The sequence below is a fragment of the Leptodactylus fuscus genome, chromosome 5, assembly GCF_031893055.1.
Source record: "Leptodactylus fuscus isolate aLepFus1 chromosome 5, aLepFus1.hap2, whole genome shotgun sequence".
Classification (NCBI taxonomy): domain Eukaryota; kingdom Metazoa; phylum Chordata; class Amphibia; order Anura; family Leptodactylidae; genus Leptodactylus; species Leptodactylus fuscus.
In genome coordinates, this window is record NC_134269.1 from 219,383,638 (window position 1) to 219,398,692 (window position 15,055).

General features: G+C 44.6%; 1 protein-coding gene across 1 annotated transcript in view; it reads left to right on the forward strand.

The window, feature by feature from the left end:
- Window positions 1-7,216: 7,216 nt before the first annotated feature.
- LOC142204149 (potassium voltage-gated channel subfamily KQT member 1-like) overlaps window positions 7,217-15,055 on the forward strand; it is a 39,702-nt gene continuing 31,863 nt past the window's right edge. The window contains exons 1-2 of the mRNA XM_075275432.1: window positions 7,217-7,289; window positions 8,240-8,695. Of these exons, the coding sequence (XP_075131533.1) occupies window positions 8,373-8,695 (323 nt within the window). The 5' untranslated portion in view covers window positions 7,217-7,289; window positions 8,240-8,372. The remainder of the gene's footprint in view (window positions 7,290-8,239; window positions 8,696-15,055) is intronic.

Below are 15,055 nucleotides of genomic sequence, written 5' to 3' on the forward strand. Positions count from 1 at the left end.
AGTATCACACAGGATATGATTAGATACACAGCTCAGTATACAGTATCACACAGGATAGGATTAGATACACAGCTCAGTATACAGTATCACACAGGATAGGATTAGATACACCGCTCAGTATACAGTATCACACAGGATAGGATTAGATACACGGCTCAGTATACAGTATCACACAGGATAGGATTAGATACACCGCTCAGTATACAGTATCACACAGGATAGGATTAGATACACAGCTCAGTATACAGTATCACACAGGATAGGATTAGATACAGCTCAGTATACAGTATCACACAGGATAGGATTAGATACACCGCTCAGTATACAGTATCACACAGGATAGGATTAGATACACCGCTCAGTATACAGTATCACACAGGATAGGATTAGATACACCGCTCAGTATACAGTATCACACAGGATAGGATTAGATACACCGCTCAGTATACAGTATCACACAGGATAGGATTAGATACACCGCTCAGTATACAGTATCACACAGGATAGGATTAGATACACCGCTCAGTATACAGTATCACACAGGATAGGATTAGATACACCGCTCAGTATACAGTATCACACAGGATAGGATTAGATACACCGCTCAGTATACAGTATCACACAGGATAGGATTAGATACACCGCTCAGTATACAGTATCACACAGGATAGGATTAGATACACAGCTCAGTATACAGTATCACACAGGATAGGATTAGATACAGCTCAGTATACAGTATCACACAGGATAGGATTAGATACAGCTCAGTATACAGTATCACACAGGATAGGATTAGATACACAGCTCAGTATACAGTATCACACAGGATAGGATTAGATACACAGCTCAGTATACAGTATCACACAGGATAGGATTAGATACACAGCTCAGTATACAGTATCACACAGGATAGGATTAGATACACAGCTCAGTATACAGTATCACACAGGATAGGATTAGATACAGCTCAGTATACAGTATCACACAGGATAGGATTAGATACACGGCTCAGTATACAGTATCACACAGGATAGGATTAGATACACAGCTCAGTATACAGTATCACACAGGATAGGATTAGATACACAGCTCAGTATACAGTATCACACAGGTTAGGATTAGATACACAGCTCAGTATACAGTATCACACAGGAGAGGATTAGATACACAGCTCAGTATACAGTATCACACAGGATAGGATTAGATACAGCTCAGTATACAGTATCACACAGGATAGGATTAGATACAGCTCAGTAGACAGTATCACACAGGATAGGATTAGATACACAGCTCAGTATACGGTATCACACAGGATAGGATTAGATACACAGCTCAGTATACAGTATCACACAGGATAGGATTAGATACAGCTCAGTATACAGTATCACACAGGATAGGATTAGATACAGGTCAGTAGACAGTATCACACAGGATAGGATTAGATACAGCTCAGCAGACAGTATCATACAGGAGAGGATTAGATACACAACTCAGTATACAGTATCACACAGGATAGGATTAGATACACAGCTCAGTATACAGTATCACACAGGATAGGATTAGATACACAGCTCTGTATACAGTATCACACAGGATAGGATTAGATACACAGCTCAGTATACAGTATCACACAGGATAGGATTAGATACACAGCTCAGTATACAGTATCACACAGGATAGGATTAGATACACCGCTCAGTATACAGTATCACACAGGATAGGATTAGATACACGGCTCAGTATACAGTATCACACAGGATAGGATTAGATACACCGCTCAGTATACAGTATCACACAGGATAGGATTAGATACACAGCTCAGTATACAGTATCACACAGGATAGGATTAGATACAGCTCAGTATACAGTATCACACAGGATAGGATTAGATACACCGCTCAGTATACAGTATCACACAGGATAGGATTAGATACACCGCTCAGTATACAGTATCACACAGGATAGGATTAGATACACCGCTCAGTATACAGTATCACACGGGATAGGATTAGATACACAGCTCAGTATACAGTATCACACAGGATAGGATTAGATACACGGCTCAGTATACAGTATCACACAGGATAGGATTAGATACACAGATCAGTATACAGTATCACACAGGATAGGATTAGATACACAGCTCAGTATACAGTATCACACAGGATAGGATTAGATACACGGCTCAGTATACAGTATCACACAGGATAGGATTAGATACACAGCTCAGTATACAGTATCACACGGGATAGGATTAGATACACAGCTCAGTATACAGTATCACACGGGATAGGATTAGATACACAGCTCAGTATACAGTATCACACAGGATAGGATTAGATACAGCTCAGCAGACAGTATCACACAGGAGAGGATTAGATACACAACTCAGTATACAGTATCACACAGGATAGGATTAGATACACAGCTCAGTATACAGTATCACACAGGATAGGATTAGATACACAGCTCTGTATACAGTATCACACAGGATAGGATTAGATACACAGCTCAGTATACAGTATCACACAGGATAGGATTAGATACACAGCTCGGTATACTGTATCACACAGGATAGGATTAGATACACAGCTCAGTATACAGTATCACACAGGAGAGGATTAGATACAGCTCAGTATACAGTATCACACAGGATAGGATTAGATACACAGATCAGTATACAGTATCACACAGGACAGGATTAGATACACAGCTCAGTATACAGTATCACACAGGATAGGATTAGATACACAGCTCAGTATACAGTATCACACAGGATAGGATTAGATACACGGCTCAGTATACAGTATCACACAGGAGAGGATTAGATACACAGCTCAGTATACAGTATCACACAGGATAGGATTAGATACACAGCTCAGTATACAGTATCACACAGGATAGGATTAGATACAGCTCAGTATACAGTATCACACAGGATAGGATTAGATACACAGCTCAGTAGACAGTATCACACAGGATAGGATTAGATACAGCTCAGCAGACAGTACCACACAGGAGAGGATTAGATACACAGCTCAGTATACAGTATCACACAGGATGGGATTAGATACACAGCTCAGTATACAGTATCACACAGGATGGGATTAGATACACAGCTCAGTATACAGTATCACACAGGATAGGATTAGATACACAGCTCAGTATACAGTATCACACAGGATAGGATTAGATACACAGCTCAGTATACAGTATTACACAGGATAGGATTAGATACACAGCTCAGTATACAGTATCACACAGGATAGGATTAGATACACAGCTCAGTATACAGTATCACACAGGATAGGATTAGATACACAGCTCAGTATACAGTATCACACAGGATAGGATTAGATACACAGCTCAGTATACAGTATTACACAGGATAGGATTAGATACAGCAGCTCAGTATACAGTATCACACAGGATAGGATTAGATACAGCGCTCAGTATACAGTATCACACAGGATAGGATTAGATACACAGCTCAGTATACAGTATCACACAGGATAGGATTAGATACAGCTCAGTATACAGTATCACACAGGATAGGATTAGATACACAGCTCGGTATACTGTATCACACAGGATAGGATTAGATACACAGCTCAGTATACAGTATCACACAGGATAGGATTAGATACAGCTCAGTATGCAGTATCACACAGGATAGGATTAGATACACAGCTCAGTATACAGTATTACACAGGATGGGATTAGATACACAGCTCAGTATACAGTATCACACAGGAGAGGATTAGATACACAGCTCAGTATACAGTATCACACAGGATAGGATTAGATACACAGCTCAGTATACAGTATTACACAGGATAGGATTAGATACACAGCTCAGTATACAGTATCACACAGGATAGGATTAGATACACAGCTCAGTATACAGTATCACACAGGATAGGATTAGATACAGCTCAGTATGCAGTATCACACAGGATAGGATTAGATACACAGCTCAGTATACAGTATCACACAGGAGAGGATTAGATACACAGCTCAGTATACTGTATCACACAGGATAGGATTAGATACACAGCTCAGTACACAGTATTACACAGGATAGGATTAGATACACAGCTCAGTATACAGTATCACACAGGATAGGATTAGATACACAGCTCAGTATACAGTATCACACAGGATAGGATTAGATACACAGCTCAGTATACAGTATTACACAGGATAGGATTAGATACACAGCTCAGTATACAGTATCACACAGGATAGGATTAGATACACAGCTCAGTATACAGTATCACACAGGATAGGATTAGATACAGCTCAGTATGCAGTATCACACAGGATAGGATTAGATACACAGCTCAGTATACAGTATCACACAGGAGAGGATTAGATACACAGCTCAGTATACTGTATCACACAGGATAGGATTAGATACACAGCTCAGTACACAGTATTACACAGGATAGGATTAGATACACAGCTCAGTATACAGTATCACACAGGATAGGATTAGATACACAGCTCAGTATACAGTATCACACAGGATAGGATTAGATACACAGCTCAGTACACAGTATCACACATCAGGAGCTTAGATACGCGGGTGTTTGCGGCTTTTTCTACAGATTCCCCTTTCTTTCACCTGCAGGATTTCTGCCCATCAGATTAGTTGGGGTTTGGAGTCTTTGGACTGATGGCAGATACTGAGCTGACACCAGATAGCAGTCGCGGTGTGAGATAACGCCGTTCTCTTCGCGCTCTCTTGCTTTCATATATCACTCCGAGACGCATCAATTATTGAATTATTTGTCACTTCTGATTTTCCGACCTTCACTGTGGAATTTACCGATATCAATAAGTGCACATTTCTATCTTCTACTCTAGTCACAGCCAAAGCTGCTGTCCCCATCCTGATGGCTGCCTGTAGAGATCACTCTGTGCTGCGTTGTATACGGAGAGTTGTAGAGTTTACCCCAGGGGAGATACAATAGTGACAAATAGAGAGCAACCATAGGGCTGGGTCAGTGTGTAGAATTCTGAAGGCAGCTTTGACTGTGACTAGAGTAGAAGCAGTGCAACAAATGCGAGGTTACTAAACATGATATCATTTATGCAAGCTCTTTGGTCATTGAGTTGAAATTTGAATGCAGATTTGGTAGCGACTGGAGTATAAGTCATAAGAACCAGTACAAGGAATGCAGAGTTACTGAAAATTGTATGCTTTTAGGGCTGGGTCAATCTGTGCAATTTTGACTGCAGCTTTGGCTGTGACTGGAGTATAAGCCTTAACAATCAGTACAATGAATGCAAAGTTACTGGACATTGTGTGATTCAGCCAAACTGTTAGAATGTTGAATGCGGCTTTGGCAGTGACTGGAGTATAAGTCATAGTAATTAGCCCCATGAATACAGAGTCGGCGCCTATTGTATTTTTGGAGTGTTCCCCCTGTGGGTGAGTCAGCTGGCACCTGAGTGGCACATTCACAGTGTGCAGGGCCCCCCGCCCCCCGCCTTGTGCCCACACGTAACACAATGACAGGACACTTAGAGTAATTGAGTGAGCCTCAGGTGACAGCAGAATTTCATATAATATCCGTGCCCTGGGCGCAGACACCCGATCCCTCCGCTCACACAGCAGCCTCACACCGGCCCGCGCCTTTCATCAGCACAATGACACGAGCAAAAAGTCCCCAGGGCCCACGACTAATGATAGCCCGCGCAGGGGGTCAGGTGTCCCCGGGGTGCTCACTATACACAGACGGTGTAATGGTTACAGGAGCATTCGCTTCACGTGGAGAATCCGCCCATGACCTCTGCCACATCCCAGGGGACAGATTGTGGAGTGTATAGTGTCCAGAAGGGAGGCAGAAAAGGACAAAAATTTAGAGTCAAGGATCGCAGTTCTCGTATTGGCCACTAGATGTCAGCACTGTAGATGTGCGGTGGAAGGAGCTGTCCAGCCTGGGACTTGTAGTGACCTCGGGGCTGGAAACAGGAGGGGGCCTACAAACCAATCAGGAGGCTGCTGCTTCCCAAAATCAGCGCCACCCCTGCCCACAGGTTGTGTGTGGTATTGCAGCTCAGCCCCATTCATTTATGACACCAGAGTCATTTTGGATATACTTTGCAGTACAAGATCAATGTGCGATAAGGAAAAGATCTGGACAGAATGTGAGGAGATGTCACTGCTGCTTGTGGATGCAAATTCTTCAGCTTGAGAGGTGATCAAAGGCCAGCAGAATCTTGAATGCTGCTTTGGATGTGATTGGAGTATTATATATTGTAGCTCAGAAGGATCAGTGTGTGATAAATAAGGTAAGTGACCTGCCCAGCATTGTGCCTAGCTATACTGCTCTGGATGTGATTGGAGTATAATGTATGCTATAGCCCAGCATTGTGTCTAGCCGTCACTGGTGCACCGGGCAGCTCGGGTACAGGCCCACAAATCCTGCAGCAGAGTTGTGGGTACTGCTTTGGATGTGATTGGAGTATAATGTATGCTATAGCCCAGCATTGTGCCTAGCCGTCACAGGTACACCGGGCAGCTCGGGTACGTCCCCTGATGGCCGCCCTGGGTCTGGCAGTGCCCCCAGATCTGGTGTTTGCAGATGTTGTGCAGATATTCGCCTCCCCCTAATCTCCATGTGACCTTTCACTAATCCCCCCCATGCTGCCGGGGGGGGGGGGGGGGGTGCTGTCATCTATGATCTCTGCCCACAAGACGACCCGTTGCCCCCTGGCAGGTAGTGATTCCTTCCATTGCAGTCGCTGATAGTTGACCATCTGCAGCCTTACCTAGGTGATCCCTGCGGGGGGCGCTGCCACCTCAGACCGGCACCCTCTGGGCACTGCCACCTTGTAAAGGTGCAACGCTCTGCATGCAGCCCCCAATCTGATGGACTTTGCAAGGCAATAAGTGAATGTCCATCGCCCAGTGAGTGGTTATTGGTAGAGCCTGCAACAGGAATTGCTGGAACTTGTGGTTCGCTAATACCTGGAGCGCCGTAATCCCGCCTAGGAGTGAGACAATGGGCGCACAGGTGCTGGTAGGACGGCGATGGCCAGGATGGATGGGGAGTGACAGTGACTGAGCGGGGGGAGGGGACAGAGCCCGAGCCTGCAGCAAGGACACAGTGAGCCCACACTGTGCGCCAGGTGCTGCGGGCAAAACTCAGGGAGTCGCCATCCTCGCCATCCTCGCCCTCCTCGCCATCCTCGCCCTCCTAGTATTAAAAAGGATTAATAGCAACGAAGCGCAGGGATCAGTGAAGACACCGGGCAGAGCAGAGGGCACAGACCGGCAGGTAATACATACAGTGCCACAGTGCGATGCTCTGCAGAGCCCCGGAGCACTGAGGGCACACTGAGTGGGGGCCATGGGGTAGGCGGGTACGGGGGCGGGCAGGTATATGGGTGTCCTATGTAGGGGTATAGCAGAAAGTTGTATTTACTATACAGTGCAATGCTCTGCAGAGTCCTGGAGCATGTATAGGGCAGTGATCGGTGCGGGGACTTATAGTAAAAACTGAAACCCCCTCCCCAAATGTAGAGCTGGTCCTGATGGCTGGGGTCAGCCTTGGTAGAGAGGTGACAGGTATGGGGTAGGGGTGTAAGCAGGGGGCAGCGTGCACTGAATGTGTGGTGCAATGTTCTGCAGACCCTATATCTATACCTGCCTGCTGTTGTGTTATGTGTGCTGACATTTAGTATTGGAGCTGTCAGTAATGTACGGTGCAATGTTCTGCAGAGCCGGGACAAGGGTGCAATCATCTGCTGACATCTAGTATCCTCCTATAAACTGCATTAAGTATTTGCTGAGATGCTCTGCAGACCTGCCCACTATATCATATCTCTGCTTGCTGTCAGTGACAATCTGTCCATGCCTAAAACTTCTCACAGCTGAGAGTTTGTTACAATTGGATCAAGTCTGTGAGATAAACACGGCGGCTGTGCGGGGAGACTGTTACAATGCGTCAGTCAGGTGTGTACAGGGCTGGATGTTTGTTACAATGTATCAGTCTGGATATAATAGTCACTTACAATGTATCAGGTGTGTGCAGGGCTGGATGTTTGTTACAATGTATCAGTCTGGATATAATAGTCACTTACAATGTATCAGGTGTGTGCAGGGCTGGATGTTTGTTACAATGTATCAGTCTGGTCTCACTGACAGTAAGCAGAGCTCTGGTATGTGGCGGTTCTCTTGCGGTTTCTGACCGCCCGTGTGACCTTGTGTTGTTCTCTCTATTGCCAGCCATGAGTGACAGCAGTGACAGCAGTGACAGCGGGTGACACGGCGGTGATAAGAGGGATCAGGTCCCCCGGGATCGTGCAATCTAACACCGACCTGTGAGGATGTGAAATATTGATCAGCGGCAGTCTGCGGCATGTCGTGCGATCCGGGGGAGTGCAGGGGGCTCCCCCTCTACAGCCGCTACACAGCGCCCCCTGCTCCGGACCCCAGGCACTACTCCTCTGTGGCCCTCAGTGCGGAGCCCCCCTTAAACAATGGCTCCGGGAGCCCCTGCTCGGCCCAGGATCCCACAGTGCAGGTGAGCGGCCCGGCCGGGGGCCCCAAGGACAGCCCAGCAGAACCGACCCCGCGGAGCTTCTACCGGCACTACCTGACCCGCACCAGCATGCAGGGCGACATCTACAACTTCCTGGAGAGGCCCAGCGGGTGGCGCTGCTTCATCTACCACTTCAGCGTGTGAGTACCAGCGGGCACCCTGGGCACAGCGGGCACTGGAGGGAGGCCAGGAGGGGCGGCTCTCACCCCAATCCATCCATTATGTATGTTTATCAGGTCTAGCTGGGCACATCACATGGAGGAAGACCGAGAGTAGCAGAGCTGAGTGTGTCACATCAGAAGTAGCAGAGCTGAGTGTGTCACATGTACAGAGAATGCGTTTATTAGCTGTATTAGTGCTAATTTTGTCAAATAGCAAAAGTTTTATCACATGTAGGAAAGCTGAGTTTGTCACATGTACTGAGACTGAACGTATAAGGAGTAGCAGAGCTGAGTATATCACATGTAGTGAGTTTATTAGAAGTAGAAAAGTTGAGTATGTCAGATTTAGCAGAGCTGAGTTTGTCAGATATGTCAGGGCCACTTTTATCATTTCTAGCAGTGCTGGGTTCATCACATGTATTATAGCTGTGTACATGTAGCAGAGCTGAGTATATTGGATAGTAATAGATTTGTCAGATGTAGCAGAGCTGAGTATATCGGATAGTAATAGATTTGTCAGATGTAGCAGAGCTGAGTATATCGGATAGTAATAGATTTGTCAGATGTAGCAGAGCTGAGTATATCGGATTGTAATAGATTTGTCAGATGTAGCAGAGCTGAGTATATCGGATTGTAATAGATTTGTCAGATGTAGCAGAGCTGAGTATATCACGATGCTTCTGGATCACATTACATTGTCTTTATTATACAGTAAGATGGCACAGACTGAGGCTACATTCACACTATAGTGAGTAATGTCTCCATGATGGCGGTTTTATTAGCGGCGTCACACGGCAGCATTATTTTCAGTGTCTGTAAATGGGGGCTATTCACATGACTGTTATGTTGATGATCCGTTGGGTCATGTCCTATTTTTGTCCATTTTGATGGATCTCTTCATACACTGAAATATATGGTGGATCCATGAGATCGGGAGTCTTACTGCATTAGCTCTGCTACATCTGTCCACAGCACTCTCCATGTGTATGAGCCAGCCTGACCAGCCCAAATCCTTTTAGATAGTGGGGATGTAGCGACTAGGCACGTGGTGGGAAATTACCCCTTACATGCTGATGGGCTCCCTCCCAGGGACACAAACCTCCCTCTCTCCATTTTTGCACGCTCTACAGTTCTCTGTTATCTGCCATATCAGATGGGGGGGGGAGTCAGTCACTGGTGTAGAAAATCCAAAAAAATCCGCCAGTCTAATAACGCCGCCGTCTCTTTAAATAATCTTGTGATGGGTCAGGACACTGTATGGGCGGGGTGAGGGGGGGTCCATGAGCCAAGACCCCCAAACTTCACCTCACTGTAGTGACCCTTCAGACTAAAGATAATGATGTAGCGTTGGGGGACAGGGGGGGTGCGATGGTCACCAGGGTCCGTCAGTCCCTCCATCTAATAAATTTGGGGGTCTCCGCTTATCGACCACCCCCATCTATAACATCTTGTGACCCATTTCAATTCAATAGACCGATTTTTAAAGGTGTACACACCCTTTAATTCTCTCAATCCTCTATGTATGTGTACATGTGCAGATCCTCAAGTGTTGGTAAAATTGTGGTGGTCTGTGCGCACAAAATGGCGTCCGTCCCCGTATCGGCGGTCACTTATATCATAGAGTTTAGTAACTTTATAGATTTCTATAGCCCACGCTGTTATTCGTGACTCTTACACATTGCTGCAGGGTAAAGCATGGCGGTTTTACAGCAGATAACAACCTCATTTACTGTAATGAATAAATTTATGCATATTTTGTATATAATGATGAGTATTAGGCGTCATGGCGGATGTTGGTCACGTGACTGTCATGCTGGACAAGTGCAAAAATTGCAGCAATGCTTCCGAATCTGTTACCATCACTTTAAGACACCCGTTAAAGTTCTCCATATAACAAAAACTTTAAGGGCACACGATGGGCGATGCAACCCCCCATACTTTACACTGCAGGTTAGGTGCCATCCATAAATCTCCGATACCCTCAGTTAACCCCTTCCGTGCTGCAGAGGAGTACAGCGGCGCCCCCTGCCCCCATGGCCCCCTGTCCCTCCATCCAGGATTTTTGCCATGGTCTCCTGCCAAGTTTTGGGATCGGCCCCTCTTTCGAGGACAGAGGGCTCTAATCCTGGCGTGTGGATAAGCCGTGTCAGCGCTGCAGATGTTGCAGTGAGTGGCCGGGATAATCTGCAGCTTTATCCACATGATGTGCGATGTGCGGGTGAGGATATGATCAGCTCCTGAGAGGGCGCCACATGGCATCTGCACACCGACCACTGCGCCCACTCAGCTCTGCTACATCTGACTTATCAAAGAGCCCGCAGCAACCTGATGTCAGGGGAAAGTGATGTCACAGTACAGGATAATACACACAGTGATGTCACAGTACAGGGATAATACACACAGTGATGTCACAGTACAGGATAATACACACAGTGATGTCACAGTACAGAGATAATACACACAGTGATGTCACAGTACAGGGATAATACACACAGTGATGTCACAGTACAGAGATAATACACACAGTGATGTCACAGTACAGAGATAATACACACAGTGATGTCACAGTACAGAGATAATACACACAGTGATGTCACAGTACAGAGATAATACACACAGTGATGTCACAGTACAGAGATAATACACACAGTGATGTCACAGTACAGAGATAATACACACAGTGATGTCACAGTACAGAGATAATACACACAGTGATGTCACAGTACAGAGATAATACACACAGTGATGTCACAGTACAGAATAATACACAGTGATGTCACAGTACAGGGATAATACACACAGTGATGTCACAGTACAGGATAATACACACAGTGATGTCACAGTACAGAGATAATACACACAGTGATGTCACAGTACAGGATAATACACACAGTGATGTCACAGTACAGAATAATACACAGTGATGTCACAGTACAGGGATAATACACACAGTGATGTCACAGTACAGGGATAATACACACAGTGATGTCACAGTACAGAGATAATACATACAGTGATGTCACAGTACAGGATAATACACACAGTGATGTCACAGTACAGAGATAATACACACAGTGATGTCACAGTACAGAATAATACACAGTGATGTCACAGTACAGGGATAATACACACAGTGATGTCACAGTACAGGGATAATACACACAGTGATGTCACAGTACAGAGATAATACATACAGTGATGTCACAGTACAGGATAATACACACAGTGATGTCACAGTACAGAGATAATACACACAGTGATGTCACAGTACAGAGATAATACACACAGTGATGTCACAGTACAGAGATAATACACACAGTGATGTCACAGTACAGAGATAATACACACAGTGATGTCACAGTACAGGGATAATACACACAGTGATGTCACAGTACAGGATAATACACACAGTGATGTCACAGTACAGGGATAATACACACAGTGATGTCACAGTACAGGATAATACACACAGTGATGTCACAGTACAGGATAATACACACAGTGATGTCACAGTACAGAGATAATACACACAGTGATGTCACAGTACAGAGATAATACACACAGTGATGTCACAGTACAGAGATAATACACACAGTGATGTCACAGTACAGGGATAATACACACAGTGATGTCACAGTACAGGATAATACACACAGTGATGTCACAGTACAGGATAATACACACAGTGATGTCACAGTACAGGATAATACACACAGTGATGTCACAGTACAGAGATAATACACACAGTGATGTCACAGTACAGGGATAATACACACAGTGATGTCACAGTACAGAGATAATACACACAGTGATGTCACAGTACAGGATAATACACACAGTGATGTCACAGTACAGGATAATACACAGTGATGTCACAGTACAGAGATAATACACACAGTGATGTCACAGTACAGGATAATACACACAGTGATGTCACAGTACAGGATAATACACAGTGATGTCACAGTACAGAGATAATACACACAGTGATGTCACAGTACAGAGATAATACACACAGTGATGTCTCAGTACAGAGATAATACACACAGTGATGTCACAGTACAGGATAATACACACAGTGATGTCACAGTACAGGGATAATACACACAGTGATGTCACAGTACAGAGATAATACACACAGTGATGTCACAGTACAGGATAATACACACAGTGATGTCACAGTACAGAGATAATACACACAGTGATGTCACAGTACAGGATAATACACACAGTGATGTCACAGTACAGAGATAATACACACAGTGATGTCACAGTACAGGATAATACAGTGATGTCACAGTACAGGATAATACACAGTGATGTCACAGTACAGAGATAATACACACAGTGATGTCACAGTAGAGATAATACACACAGTGATGTCACAGTACAGAGATAATACACACAGTGATGTCACAGTACAGGATAATACACACAGTGATGTCTCAGTACAGAGATAATACACACAGTGATGTCACAGTACAAGGATAATACACACAGTGATGTCACAGTACAGGATAATACACACAGTGATGTCACAGTACAGGATAATACACACAGTGATGTCACAGTACAGGATAATACACACAGTGATGTCACAGTACAGAGATAATACACACAGTGATGTCACAGTACAGAGATAATACACACAGTGATGTCACAGTACAGGGATAATACACACAGTGATGTCACAGTACAGGATAATAAACACAGTGATGTCACAGTACAGAGATAATACACACAGTGATGTCACAGTACAGAGATAATACACACAGTGATGTCACAGTACAGAGATAATACACACAGTGATGTCACAGTACAGAGATAATACACACAGTGATGTCACAGTACAGAATAATACACACAGTGATGTCACAGTACAGGATAATACACACAGTGATGTCACAGTACAGGGATAATACACACAGTGATGTCACAGTACAGGATAATACACACAGTGATGTCACAGTACAGAGATAATACACACAGTGATGTCACAGTACAGAGATAATACACACAGTGATGTCACAGTACAGAGATAATACACACAGTGATGTCACAGTACAGAGATAATACACACAGTGATGTCACAGTACAGAATAATACACACAGTGATGTCACAGTACAGGATAATACACACAGTGATGTCACAGTACAGGGATAATACACACAGTGATGTCACAGTACAGAGATAATACACACAGTGATGTCACAGTACAGAGATAATACACACAGTGATGTCACAGTACAGGATAATACACACAGTGATGTCACAGTACAGAGATAATACACACAGTGATGTCACAGTACAGAGATAATAGACTCGGCTGCTTTGTCTTCCTCTCTGGTTATTCTCTTGTATACTTCGGCCTCTGTGTTCTGACTGTTATATATTTCTGACTTGCTGGGAGTTGTAGTTATATGACACGGGCTCCTTATTTTTGGCTCTGACACCTTCTAATGAACCTCCTGTGCGAAGATGGAAACATATTAAGATTTAATGCTCGGTGACTTCACACCTCAGACAGTCAGGAGGGGCCGAGCGTCAGGGAACAGCCGCTTCTCGGAAACTGTACACAAGCCGGAGATGATGAGAGTGTCTGTATATTAGAGCAAAACAGTAATTGTTGTAGATTCTGCTCTTAAGGCCCCCAGTAATCATCTGTAATATGTGGGGGAGAAGCATTCAATGTCCTTACAGCACCTCCACAGGAGCAATCAGGAATTACACAGTAGGATGTCCATGTATAACATGGATGTGTTGGGTCCTGTAGAGAGAGATAAGGACGTGAGACCCCCCCACTATACCCTAATAGGGTGTAAGTGACTCCAGCGTCCATAACTGAATAATAGTGGGGTGTATGGACAGACGCACGGTTAGATCCACTATCCTGTGTATTACAGGCGCCACATGGCCACACATAAAATCTGATCATTGGCACCATCAACAAATGGCGGATTGACATAAAGTGGACCTGGCACCTACAGGCGGGCACATGTCTGATGGATTATAATGGGAGGGTGGTGCAGTGATTAAGAGCTCAGGGCATGTGGCTGCGTTACTGTATAGGACTGTATTGTGGTCATGTTGGGGGTTGTAGTTTTCCATGTATACAGTATATTAGGATTGTATTATGGTCATGTCCGGGGTCGGGTCATATTGGGGGTTGTAGTGTATAGAATATATTAGGATTGTATTATAGTAAGGTTCAGTAGTCGGGTCACATTGGGGGTTGTAGTGCTGTATATATAAAGTATATATTGTATTATCTTTTATATACGGTAGTTATGTCAGGAGATGCCCCGTATACCTCTGCCATCTGCCCGGGGCTGCCCCGA